The sequence below is a fragment of the Elaeis guineensis genome, chromosome 14 (genome assembly GCF_000442705.2).
Source record: "Elaeis guineensis isolate ETL-2024a chromosome 14, EG11, whole genome shotgun sequence".
NCBI lineage: Eukaryota > Viridiplantae > Streptophyta > Magnoliopsida > Arecales > Arecaceae > Elaeis > Elaeis guineensis.
This window is the reverse complement of record NC_026006.2, coordinates 25523168-25537581: the sequence shown is the minus strand read 5'-3', so window position 1 is coordinate 25537581 and position 14414 is coordinate 25523168. Positions and strand designations below refer to the sequence as shown.

The 14414-nt window shown below is 36.8% G+C and overlaps 1 protein-coding gene across 7 annotated transcripts in view; it reads right to left on the bottom strand.

The window, feature by feature from the left end:
* The window catches only part of LOC105033147 (uncharacterized), a 94323-nt gene extending 88059 nt beyond the window's left edge, over window positions 1-6264 (bottom strand). Inside the window, exons 1-4 of one of the 7 annotated variants that reach the window (XM_073248427.1) lie at window positions 6057-6255; window positions 3553-3726; window positions 3089-3446; window positions 2525-2685 (exon numbers count right to left, since the gene is read on the bottom strand). In XM_073248427.1, coding sequence (XP_073104528.1) covers window positions 2525-2685; window positions 3089-3329 — 402 coding nt within the window. In that variant the 5' untranslated portion in view covers window positions 3330-3446; window positions 3553-3726; window positions 6057-6255. Of the gene's footprint in view, window positions 1-2524; window positions 2686-3088; window positions 3743-5807; window positions 6007-6056 lie in introns of those variants that run through there. The other 6 variants (XM_073248428.1, XR_012136734.1, XM_073248432.1 and 3 more) reach the window with 6 other exon arrangements.
* Between the last annotated feature and the right edge of the window lie 8150 nt (window positions 6265-14414).

Sequence of the window (14414 nt, the reverse complement as noted above, 5' to 3'; positions counted from 1 at the left end):
AGACTAAAAAAGAAGAAAAAAACACTTAAACTAATAAAAATAAAATTATGCTCCTGCACCAACTATGCATGGTTATAACCTCTTAATGAACCAAAAAATGAAAACGATGAAGTTATTTGACCTGAACTTATGATTTTAACATACTTTTTCTTTGTGATGTGAATCCATTGATTAAAGAGTTGCACTAAATTTTGTTCACCAAATATGGGTTCGAATGGAATGAGAATTTCAACTTTGGACCCATTCCAATTTTTGGTTTGCACAACAAGCAAAATCATATTTCCTTTGAAATTATCATTCTCTTAAATAAAGGAATTACAATCCACTCTTAATGGGCAAGATGGTATTAACTATTTTTGGTAGGGATATTTTTGGTACTAACTATTAGCAGCATTGATGGTATAAAATGAGAATGAATGATGTCTTTGGTATGAATTAATTAGCAGCATTTATGATGTAGAATGAAGATAATGATTTAATTAAACATTTAGTTCTTAGAAATAACACTTCATCAGGATGCAAAATAAAATGAAAAAAGGACCAGTATAACAATAAAACAGCTACTTTTTAGTGTCCATTATGTACATATAATAACAAACAAGAACAATGGCAACATTAATTAAAAAGAAAATGCTAAGTCTGAGATACACGCACACACGCATGCATACACACATATATACACGCACGCACGTGCACACACATATATATAATAACCCATGATGAAATAAATATGTGTACAGAAGATGCAATCAATAATCGAGTTAAAACGAAACGTGCGCGCACGCGCGCGCACACATATATATATAATAACCCATGATGAAATAAATATGTGTACAGAAGATGCAATCAATAATCGAGTTAAAACGAAACAAATACAAAACACACACACACACATATATATATATATAATAACCCATGATGAAATAAATATGTGTACAAAAGATGCAATCAATAATCGAGTTAAAACGAAACAAATACAAAACACCAAATAGAAGAACAAAACATAGAATAGAACACCAGAAGATACCAGAGAAACACAGATGTAAGAAAATTTGATAAATGAAAATATAAAATATAAAAGAAAGAAAATGAAATGTGAAACAAACTATTATTACAAAATAGAAAAATTAAAAAAATATTTCACAATGGGCAGCCTCCAAAACCATTATACTGCTTGTTATTTAAAAATCTGGTTTAATTCTTGGTCATGGATATATTCAAAAAATTAATATAAACTGATTCTATTCTAATTATAAGCTAAATTAAATAATAGATGGAATTTCATACCTTTCTATAAAACTCCGTCACTTTGTGCCCAAGAAAGGGAATTAGAATGGTGCAAACCAAACGTAGCTTTAGAGTGTCAAGTCTCAAGGGTGAATAAATCTCTAAAGCAAATCCCAGTAACATTGTTTTGCTTCTTTCATCCTCTCCTTTTACACTCAGATATGTTTTTTTTTTTTTTTCGCAGGGAGGTGGGGGGTTAATAATCTGTATTCCATCAACCAAAGCCTAAAATCTTACTTTTTAGATCTTTTCCATAATCATACATATATTCTTCATATCATCAGAATCAATTTTCTTAGTTCACAAACAAGCAGATCTAAAGATCAGTTTAAGCCCTAAATTCATAACTGTAAGTTAAGCACACATCATATGTTAGATTTTTACTTATCTTTTTGGGATTTACTAGTTCACTTTCATTGAAAATTCAGTATGAACCTAAGATTTCAGCAAGCTAAAGGTTTTGTCCCCAGCCTCCTAAGGCCCCTGTGCACTAAAAGACAAATTTCCCTACACTGTCAGTCAAGGGTGCATGCTTGTGTCTAGTTAACTGGCACATGCTAAGCTGCAGGCTTGGACGAAAGTGAATGTGGCAATAAGAAAGATAGGTAGAGTGTTGCACAATGCTAGGCCAAATCATTTGTTATTTACGCGACAGTAGCCTGCTTACTCATCTCTAATGACTGAAAGTAGGTTCTCTAGCATAAGCAGGTTAATTTCTAGACTTAGAAAATGGTCAACTTGGTGAAAAGCACCAATATACTACTCTAGGCCACAACATTTGCCATGATAGTGATGGCAGGATGCAAGTTGCACGTGAAATCAGAAGCGTAACAGCAACCTAAAGAAACAATAAAATTATAAAAATTTTGAAAAAAAAATGCAGGAATAGATTCTGGAAAACTATATCATGATTTTCTAGTAATGCATCCTTGTCATCATTAAAATCCTGCTCACTCCGCATGAGAGTTGGCCTCTAAGTGCTAAAGAAGCCAACCAATGACTGGATAGAGAAAAAGATAAGTATCATTATCTTTCAAAGTGAAATTAGCATGGGAGAAGCAGTAAGAAAGCATAATGAATTTGCCGTGACATTAAATAACACATGCATCAACAAATATTAAAGATGCTAAACACCTATGTTGTTCCATACTTCCATTTATCTCATGAATTCAAATTGAGTTTCATACAAAGATTGGGATTGTACAAAAAGAAACATAATGTGCTAGATAGAATGTACCTGACTTAAGAAGTTTGTTGCCTCCTTAACAACATCTCTGAATCTGTCATCATCGAACCACCCAAATTTTGTAATTCGACATAATAGTTGAATCAGAGATCCAGTTATGAAGGTCTGCAGTTCAGGTCCTCTAGTAGCTAGATAGTTTATCACATAATTCCCTTCATAAGATCACAGACAAGTCAATTTCGAATATGGCAAGGGAAGTAGTGAAAGTATGTTGATGTGCATAATATAAATTATAAAATCAGGATACAAATGGAAAGTATTAAAAAAATGAAAAAAAAATATAATTATAAAACTACATGAAAGGATGAAACTTTACATAATACATTATTTTTACAGGCTTCATTATCTCTACCAAAAGCAAGACCATGCTATAGCAATTTAATCATGTGCAGAATGAAATGTGGCAATTACAGCAGCAGTAAGGTGAAAGTTTCATGTCTTGAACTAAATAAAGTCATTCAATTAAACTGAATATGGCAACAAATTAAAAGCCTGTCTATGTGGCAAAATTAGCTCTATTTACAAGCTAATGTAGATAAGAAGTAAGAACATTACAGATATCAAGCCGTAGCTGCAAAGAAAGGCTGTGCTCTGTCACTTGTTTCAACAAGCTTGAACTAGCCAACATCAGAGCATAAGGAGTCAAAGCATTGTCCAAAATGTATTGGCACTGTGAAATGTAATCAGAATTCACAGAAAAGCATTTCAAGGTGCTCTCCACATGTGCTCGTTCAGCTGAATCCTGAGTAGTGTAAAGCCTTTCGCACAAGGCTTCCAGCTGTGCTAAGCTCTCCATTGATCAGAAAACAGCCAGAATTTCCAAATTTCAGATGATCAAGATTCCAGGACTAATTGCAAGTTGATTCTCCGTCCCGCGTAAAATCAAAATTACATCCACGAATTTTGATGAAAGCTGTCACAAACTCAGTGAGAAAGTATGCAGATATGACATAATCTTGGTTCACATACAAAATAACAGAGTCCAACAAAGTTGAGAAGCCAAAATACTTGATACTAACATGACTGTAGCTTTACATACATATGTACAACATGGAATGTTTCAAATGAAATTTGTCCCTTGATATACAATTGTCAAGAGAAGCTCAAAACTAAACAGGACACAAGAGAAAAGGCCCATAAGGTGGATCATCAATGACTGTGCCCCAAGTTTAAGTCTGAGGTAAGCATCACTCCTGCAATAGGAAAATGCTGAGATCAGAAGAAAAAAGTCAAGACAAAGTTTCAGATATTCAAGAGAATAAATTATAAAAAGTTAAAAATGAAAAAAGCACATAACCTAACTAATTCAGAAAAACATTAAAAGACGAAAATAAGCATTCAGGAAATCTATTAATTTGGCCAATGGAACTAGCTAAGCCACCAGATAAAGTGCCAGAGAACATATTGAAGCCCCACAACCTCAAAAATAAAAGAATAGGAAAATAAGATTAACACGCAGCTCCATCAATTGACAAGTTCTTCCCCAGCAAATAGTCTTTCCATTGGTCTTACCATCTCGATAATGAAGCATGTTGGAAAATAGTAACAACTAACAAGTCTTTTTTTTCAATGATACCCAATAATTTGCAAGATTTTTCACAATTGACTAAATACCAAATGCTACAAGTTCGTTCTATTGAATTCATTAGGAATTACTAAATTATCTCCATGTAATTGCTATGTCTAGACCATGGTTTGTGGTATCAAACCATATTGGTCTATTCCAACTTCCAAGCATAACTAACTTGTAGAGATAGAGAATCAATACTCGATATGCTACCTATACCGATTCAATACCAAGAACCCGACCATATCAACACTATATCGATTGTGTATCGGTATGGGTACAGAAACAGTACTGCAAACCGAGGTTTTAGCATAATCAATTCGTTACTTGCATGTTGCTACACTAAACTTATTTTTATGATTTCATAAGGAGCTTCATAAACAATGTTATTTTTTGGATAACCTATCAATTTCTTCACTTTTTTTTCATGTTACATTATGGTAATAACTCAATAACAAAATTTTGACTAACCCAAGATTGATCAAGCATACAAAACTTGTCAACATTGTCTTTTCTGAGGATGATCAACACATCAGAACATAAGAATTAGATCTCACACTATGGGTTGGGCCCCACTTTTTCTACTGTCTTCTTAACTTGTACTCAATCTTTCTTAACTAGAACAAATCCCCCTGTTCTCTCCAAAGTAAATCAAGTATATTTTATATAAATTAAAACAAACCGAAACCACTTATCACACTGTCACATCATTAATTTCTTGCAGACATGTAATAGAAAGAAAATTATAATGAAATTCATCACACAAGCACACAAGTTGGCCTGTGTAAGCCTTTTAAAACAATAAGTAATGCTCACCAGAATAGGCATATTCTAAATATTAAAACATGTTTGCACCCCTTCTAATAATAGCAAAGAACAGCAGTAAATAAACATTTTCCTTCAGTCTTATCCCCCCTCCCCCCCACCATATGGCACACTCTTCATCTTTCCATGCCACTCATCAATATATCAATGTTCAAACCAATTTTATCCCCTAACCAACTGTGAACCCTAAAGTTACCACTTGTACCTCTTTATTAACCGACCAAGTCCAATCAAGACCTAGACAACAGTTGAGGTCAACTACATTGTATAAACTCAGCAAGAACGACCTGAGACACAATCTAGGGTGAGACCTTCCACTGTCGTGAGTAGTCCAAGAACCAGAAAGCACCAATTTTGTCTAATAAGAATTGACACCAAGAGTCCCAAACAACAGCATAATGACTTCAGAAAGCCTGATAATATCTCTAATAAATTTCTTCGAAGGACAATAGGCAGCCATGCCCTAGCCTCACATGTGGACCCCTCCTTTGTGCCCCTGCCCTTTCTGGTTTATTTCTTACTTCTCCCATCTCTGCTTCCAGACCCTGCCGGTACTTGAAAGGGAGAAAGAACAGCAAGAACAACTTGATCAAAGAATTTCTCATTGAAACGTTACTATTAGTTGCCAAAACCACAGAACTGAACACGAGCTCCGATGGCATTTGCTCCAATCGAGTGTCAGTGATCAACACAATCTTCATCAAAATTGTTGCTCTCACCAAATCGTAAAAGTTCTGCGATACATCTTCCTCTGTTAACACAAATTCAAGCAAAAAATCCATCTTCTTTCTCCAAAGAAAAAAAGAAACAAAAAAAACCATCCGATCAAAGCTAGCAATCACACGAGAAGGCCAGGATGCTTCAATCCGAAGCATGCGTTACCTCCAACCTCTCCAGGGCCAAGAATCGATCTCCTTCAGAAATTCTTGATGAAGTGATTCTCTACCAACATCCCATCACCGAATATATTCCCAGAGAAAGAAAAAAGAGAGCAGGGTTTGATCGCCCGCTGGGTTTGGGGGTCGGGAAATAGCACGGGAAGAGGGGCCGAGAGAGAAAAAGAAGTGCCAGGTAGAAAAAAATATACAAGAAAACAACGTGGAAGGATTCGAGAGAGGAGGAGGAGGCTACCTTCGATTCTGTCACCTCGTCTTGCTTCTCTTCTTTCTCTCGATTCGTCTCCCCTTCAGATCGCAGCTGTCTCAGAGTTTTAAAGGGCGTGGCCCAAATCCGGAGGGGGTGGAGGGAATGGCGTAAATAGTACGATGCTTGTGGGGTATTCTGTTTCCTAGCTGTGGGTGAGAAGGGAGAACGCGAAACGGGACTCCCCCGTTCGCGCCGATAGACTACATCTGCGGTTTTCTCGCTTTAAAGATCAGAACCGTCGAGCATAAAATCAAGGGCTCGACGGGCTGTTCCTTCAGCTCCTGACTCGGCGTTTGCCACGGACGCTCCGGACAACCGCACACCATACTCTATACATGCGGGAGAATAGGCAGCCGTACTTCTTTTGCCTTCCGGGGGTGCTTGATAAAAAAGCATCAACGTGCCCTACTTGGATGTGATTAATCAATTGGTTAGACAGAGAACCCATTGGAGCTATTTCCAACGGATTTTTGGGTGCTCAAGTTAAAAAAAAAAAAAAAATTATAATAAAAAAAATAAAAAATAAGAAAGATAATTCTCTCACCTTTCATACAGAGATCATGGATTTATTGATAGCCATAAAATTTGGAGTTCCCTTTAGATAATATGGTAACCATCGTGTGGAGTGCTATAACCTTCTAAGATCATATTATAAAATATCCCAAGGCCAACTTCGATTAGATAAAAAGATCCTAAAAAATCGTAGCTTTTGTTAGTCTTAGATTGCTTTGCCCTATTGGGAGGGCTTTAAGATCCCTATTTATCCCTTTTTAGAAGCTTTGTTGAGATCTTATAAGCTCACCCCTACACAACTTGTCCCCAATTTTTGGAGGATAATTATAGATTTTCATCTATTATTTTGTTTACCATCAACTTAGAATCGGTATAGGTGTATTTAGGTCTCCTTTTCATTTTGAAGAAGTAACCCAAGAAGCAAGGATGGGGATACTCGACCTCTAAGAAGGAAATTAGGTTTTTACCCAGTAATCCATCTTTCTTTCAAGATGAAAAGGTAGGTTTTGTTATAGCTGTCTCTCTATATGAACCCTAATCGATTGAAATTAGTTGGAGATTTGTCTCTAGCAAATGTGACAAGATGTACTTCTTGGAAAAGGACATAATCCATACCATAGAATGACTAGAAGCACTAACACCCAATTAGCCCTATTCTACTTAGAACTTGGCCCAAGCTGGGTTTGGAAAGCTTATGTCTCTGGATAAACCACATCATCATCATTATATGTAATTATTATTCTAATCTTTACCTTGGTTTATGTGTCTTACTGAGCTATACTTTTTTCATATCCAAAGAGATTGCCCCAAAAAAACTTTACTAAAGCCTACTTGGGAGGTGAGGAGGAAGAGGGCAATGAAGGACAACTCGGATAAGCTCTCCTCTAGGAGACCGTGATTGTAGCATCTGAAGCCCAAGAAAGAGTTATGTGTTAAGCTATGGCAACCACATGAAGAAGCTCAATGGCGACTAGTGCAACAGAAGACCTAGCAGCAATCGAGACAATAGAGGGCTCTCGAGAGCAAAGATTTCAAGCCCAAAGCTCATCAAGAGTAGAGCTCAGGATCTTAAGAGTCAAACTAAGAGTAGAGCTTACGATCCTAAGAGCCGGGCCAACAGTCGAGCTTAGAGGGTTAGGGGTCAAGCTCCATGCCCCAAGCTTAAGCCACTGAGAGCTCGAAGGCTCCATGGATGAATCTATTCGATGAGAAGTCTGTTGGATGTATGTCCTAAGAATCAAATTAGCTGATACTTGTAAAATACTTTTAGAACACAATTTGTAAATTGATTTTGATATTAATTCCAATCGTAGGATCATCACGGAAACGGTGATCGATCCGAAAGATTGGTGTATGATCACTTCCTTCGGATAGATAATATTAGAAACCGATAGTTTCATACATGTAGTTCAAAAATTTTTCGATCAAGCACGCAGCGGAACAGATCTAGATTAAACCTTTTAATCTAATATGCATCAGATCAGATCTGAAAACTACCTAATCATGGATCTTATGACATGCATGCAATCTTAAAATTAAATTATAGATTACATCTATGTAATCTAGATCACATCTACTAACAGATCGTATCTACTATGTGAGTTGAGATTAGATCTCACTTTTGCGCAGGTCAAAATATACCGCAACTGATGATCCGTGGATTTGATGAGGTTCCTTAAGCCGCACAATTGTTCGACCTCCACAGGTATCCACACGAAGTACTTTGCCCAATCAAAGGTTGTCGAAGTCACTGGGGTGCTAGCTGTTGGAAATTATGTCTCAAAGCTAATCGTCAGTCTGTTGACAGTTGAGTTAATTATTATAATTATATATGAATTATTAAAATAATAAATATTATTTAATTTGTTCATCACTCTGTGTACATCTTATTTGAACTTCTATTTCATGATGAAGTTCTTAAAGACTATTTAAATCGATATAAAAGGATATATCGTTTAGTTATTAAACTTGGTTTAAGACCAAATGATGTGCTATTATTAGAATGATAGCTATATCAAGTATAAATCATTGTGTGCCATGTGAGTTGGTTGTCCTCTTAACCAAAAAATGTGGAGACACTAGCATGGCATGCAAGTGAGACGTAGAGGTACATTTCATTGAACGTGACCAACTGTTGAGCACTCTACTATTAAGAGTAGCTCGTGAAGGATATTCGTGTAAGTGTTCCTCCGATCTGAGATCACTACGGTGACTTGTAAGCAACTCATTATATTTTTATGCTAGACTATCTAAATTTTTAATTAAATGATAAAAAATTTTTAGGCACAATCAAGTACTTGCGAAGTCGGTGTGTGAGTCAAGATGGAATTGATCCTTCCAAATAAATAGGAGTTAATACATCAGTGTATTTTAATTCAGTAAAACTCCGATCGAAGCAATCCATATAATGGATTTGAAAGTTGAAATACAATATGGATGATTTTTTCAGAGTTGACAGTTAAATCCTTAGTCACCTTGAGTATTAGGATCAAAGAAATGAATTATATAGTAACCATATACCAATAGATTCTTGAATATTACTTTACAATCTTTCGGCCTATCTGGACATCGGATACCATTGCTAGATGGTCACTTTGATTCATATAGAAAAATTATTTCTGTGCTATCGACTTAGGTTCAAACCTATGGGATCACTCTCAAAAGAAGTTGCTGACTGATCGTATGGCTGATCAATGATTAACAATCATTCTAGGATATAATCATCAACTCGATTGATAATTAATCTTGTACAAAAGTTATAATAAATTAATTCACTAATTGTTGGTGAATTGTAGAAGGATTGATTAGCAATTAGATTGTCAATTAGCTTAATTTGATTAAGTATTGAGGTTTGAATCAAATCTAATTGAATTAGTTTCAATTTCATTTGATCTGATAAGGTTATGAGATAATCTAATCGCTAAGGATATTCGATTCCTAATTTGATCGAAATTTGAATTCGATTAATTTTTGAATTAATTAAGATTCAATCGAGACTATTTGTTACCTAATTGAATTAGGTTCAGTGGTCTAATTGGGTGTAACCTAATTTGGTTGGGTTAAAAACTTAACTAAATAAGAATTCGAATTCGAATTGAACCAATCTATGCACCACCTTTTCTCTGCACCCACCTTTTCTTCATGCAAGAAAGGTTCTTATGCAATTTTTTTCATGCCCAAAATGTTGGGATCTTTCCTTGATGCATGATGATCGTGGAACTAGCAACAAGGGTCTTTGGAAGAGCCTTAGATCATTTCCTCTTGCTTCCAGATCTGAAACTCCACCTTGAAAACTTTCAGACTAGAGGATCAAAGATGAGGAATCCTCTTTAGATGGCAACAAACTCGTGGAACCCCTTGGACATACGGCAACAATATAAGGAAGCAAAGCTAGCGCCTTCAAACTTTCCTTGTTTGAAGGTGGCAGCCAAGAAAATCCTAGAAAACCCTAGGATGGCTGCTGGTAGCATGGAGAAGACAAAGAAATAGAGAGAGAAAAATTGAGAGAAAATAGCTTTGTATTCAGCTTGGTTCAACCAGAATCACAATACAATATATATATATAGGGTTAATGTGACCCAACCCAAAAACTCTCATGGCTAACCCAATGTGAGATTGTGTTCATCTAAGCTCATGTACACCCATGACTTGACCCAATCTCACCTCTCTTAGACTCAAGCCTAGCCTAATACAAGTTAGCCCCTCAAGGTCCAAACCTCCTAGATCTCGAAACTGTGAAAGCTGACAGCCTTTCACCCTAGGGCCCAAACTAGCCCTAGAACTCCCAGAATGCCTCATGGACTTTAGACCTTGGCCTTTTTCTTAGTCCCTTGAGCCTTGAGAGCACCACACCAGATCCTACAATCTCCATCTTGGTGCCTCAAGGCCTCAGCAAACTCCGTCCTGTCTATCTAGCCCATCAGTCCCATATAATAGTGAAAGTTGTCTCACGGAAGTACCTTTATAAGTGCATCAACTGGATTCTCCTTAGCATGAACCTTCACCAGCTTCACCTCACCATCTTCGGTGAGCTCTCTGATCTGATGGTATCTGATGTCGATGTGCTTCATCCTCACATGATAAATGAAGTTCTGTACAAGCAACAGTATACTCTGACTGTCGCAATGCACTCTGATGGCCCTTTGTGGGATGCCCATCTCCAACGTCAAGCCCTTCAGTCATAGGGCCTCCTTCGCTGCCTCTATGATATCAATATACTCAGCTTCAGTAGTGGATAAGGCCGTTATGGGTTGCAAGCAAGATCTCCATAAAATGGAACCTCCATATAGGTTGAACACAAAACCTATTGTTGAACGTCGGGTGTCCATATTTTTATCAAAATCTGCATCCACAAACTCTTGTATTTGCTCTTGAGCTTTCTTGGACATATTGAAGTATCTCTCAGCACCTCCTAGCTGTTTGTAGTAGATGCCAACTCCAACAGAACTCACCAAGTATCTGAAGATACCCGTCAGTGCTTCGCTAGTGCTTCCTGCCAGGCTGTGCCATAAACCTGCTCACCTGACTCACTGCATAGGTTGAATCTGGCCTACATAATACTTCCCACACCAGAGGCATATGGCACTCTCTCTATCTTCTGAGCTTCCACCTCAGTCTGTGGTGACATGATCTTCGAAAGGCTGATGTGCCCAACAAGTGATAGTACTGTCGGTTTGTTTTTAAAACTTAATTAAGAATTAAGTGATCTAGATTTGAGAATCAAAGATCTAAGGCATAAATTTCATAAATCATGGGTTTATGGGTTAGCTTGAGTTAGGTCCGTTTAACTGAGCTAGACCTAAGGTTAGAAATCATTGATAATGGACTATATTAGTAATTGATCAAATCTAATTAATGGTTAATTCTAATTGGGTTAATTTTTTTATTGATCAATTCTCAATAGTTATAGTTAGTCAGAGTCCATATCTTTGATTAGACTAAGATGGACCTTGATCGCAGCTCCGTGGTCGAACCCAAGTCTATAAGTTTATCTAATTGAAACGGATTAACCCGTTGGTGTCTAAGATAAGTGTGGTAGTCTTGATCGATGATCATTAATTGAGAGCTACTCACATAGGTTGAGTCTATAATGAGTTAATGGCATATCCTTCTTATCGATCTTACTTATCTGGCCAATATGATGAATCATATTTTGATCAAATCACTTAATGATTAGGGTTGACCCATGCTAACTAGAAAATCAGTATGACTGATTTAGGTGCCCCTAGTTCAACTTGTCTAAAGTCCTCTTCATGACTTGGTGAAGTCAGTAAGAGGATTTATGATTGATTGACTGGACCAGCTTATGCCTAGTCTTCTTTGATCTGACTTGGTGAAGTTAGTGGGAGGATTAAGATTAACTGGTCAAGTCTTTTCTCATCTTTTATTTCATCTAATTAAATCTTTTAAAATTATTAGACCCTTAAAAATAAAATAGTTATGATGATTACTAGATTATAGCCTTCCATTAAGTTGGATGATAATGGATCCAACAGTTTAGATAATCATTGGAGGCACCACACGTCTGGTGCTTATTTGACTGTCAGAATTATCATTCATAATATATTGATTTAGTTGTGTCTTTTTAATGATGATCAGGTTGGCCGAGCCACACTCAGGCCTAGTCACTTATTTGTGAGATGTACTAAATTTTGACATTTTAATAGTTGGACTTAATCAGAACTTTCAGTGGAGACGTCACACGCCTGCTGAAGAGGTGTCTGGGGCAAAATTAAATGCTAAAAATTATTTGATGGAACAATTGGTTAAGAATCTATCCATCGATGCATAGGGGTTGGTCGAGCCATACTCGCGCTCATGTACAGCCTGTGAGGATTCTGGTACCCACTAAGAAATTAATGTAATTTCTCGAATTGGAGGTAGAGACTATCAATTCGAATAAAATAATGAAAGAATCTTTAGACTAAAATTTATATATTTAGACTTAATCAATTCATATACTAATTAAGTTTTGGTTTTTTTTTACAGTTATGGCCACCATTTTGTCACTCCGATCACTATTGGATAGTGATAAATTAATAGGACCCAATTTTGATAGTTGGTATCGAAAACTAAAAATAGTCCTAGAGCACGAACAGATCTTGTACGTACTGATAGATCCGGTATCAGAGGAGTTAGCTTCGAACACCCACAGTACAGTCCGAGATACTTATCAGAAGTGGCTCAACGATCGAACTATGGTTTGTTACATTATGCTGATGGTAATAAATGATGAGTTTAGCCATAGATTCGATAATGCTCAGCCACAAGATATGTTGTAAATATTGAACGAGTGCTTTAGCATACCCAATGATTTGGGAGGCATAAGACAAGTTGTGCCATCTTTAACGCTTGAATGAGGGAAGGGGCATCATAAAGAAAAAACCATCTTTTTCCTGTGTAGGATCTTCCAAATTTTATCAAATTTGGGGCAGAATAAATTAAAAATTTTTTATCCTACGCTATTTCAGATCTAATATCTATTAGATCTAATTTTATTATCTGATATTTAAAATCTAAAATTAAATCTAGAAGTATGAAAAATATAGACATACCTTAAGGGTAATCTAATTACCCTGTAGATGATCGCAACACTGCCTGAGGTTCTGATGTAGCCACGCAATCGTCTGGCCTCTACCAGTATCCACTCAGGTAGGATCTGGAACGTCTTCTTCTCGTGATTCTACAGTCCAAAAATTAGATCAATATCTGATTTGGAAGTACTTTAGAACTCCTTCTGAAGTTGGAGCAGCAGCCGTCGAAGATGTCCTGCAGCCTTCTGTTCCAGGCATCACCATGCCTTGTACCTTTGCCAGATGAACGTCCAACTTCTTGGACATGAAGAGGGGAGAAAGGAGAGCAGGGAGGATGTAGAGAAGAGGGGAGGGGGTAGCAGCTAATGGATTTTTTGCATAAAATAAGTTCTATCTCGAAACCCTAGGTGCAGCAGGGTTTATATAGATCCTGTATGCTGCGCAGTGCCACATCATTCGACCAATCAAAAAATTTTAATAAATTTTGAAAAAATTCTGATTGATGGAATGATGTCATCTGATCACATCAGATAAAAATTTCCATGCTCTCTCCTATGTTGGCACCAACATTGGATAAGCACAAATAAGGTGGCGCCAAAGAGTCCAAGTTTATCAGGACTCTTTGGTTCTTATCCATTTGGGGCGCCCACTTAAATCCAATTGAGCTCATGTCATAATCTAATTATGGCACCCAATTTGAAGTGGTTTGGATATGTGGACACTCCATAAAAATCTTTCAATGAATCCTCTTCAGTTTAAGACCCATATGTCAACTTTTGACAGATGTCCTAAAATGAAATTGGCAGGTGCTAGAAATTAGCAGGTATTGTCTTAAATTCATCTCATGAATTAAGACAAGCCTTTTCTGAGCTAGACAAGCTTCAATTAGACTGAGAGAAACCTTTTCAAGGTTCTCTGGATGAGCCAGATCATATTTAGCTCAGTAGAGACAGAAAAGATTACACGAGGAGAAAGTTAGGCTCAATCGAGTGCTAGCACGATTACCTTGAACCTAATTGGATCTTATCCAAATCAATTGGGGTAGCCTAATTGATGACATCCAGACTCTAACCCTTATTTGTATGATCCAGTTAGATTCAATTCTGTATGGTAATGAGACATGTCGTGATCTCATCATCGACATCATCGAAACTCCTTTCGATGGACTAGAACTCTTTTGATTCAGACAATTAGAATGATCGATCATCAAAATCATTCTAATTGCTCCCAAAATCTATCAGTGACACCTAGCAGTATATGGTGGTAACCCATCAGAACTGAAGATGAACCTCTTGGT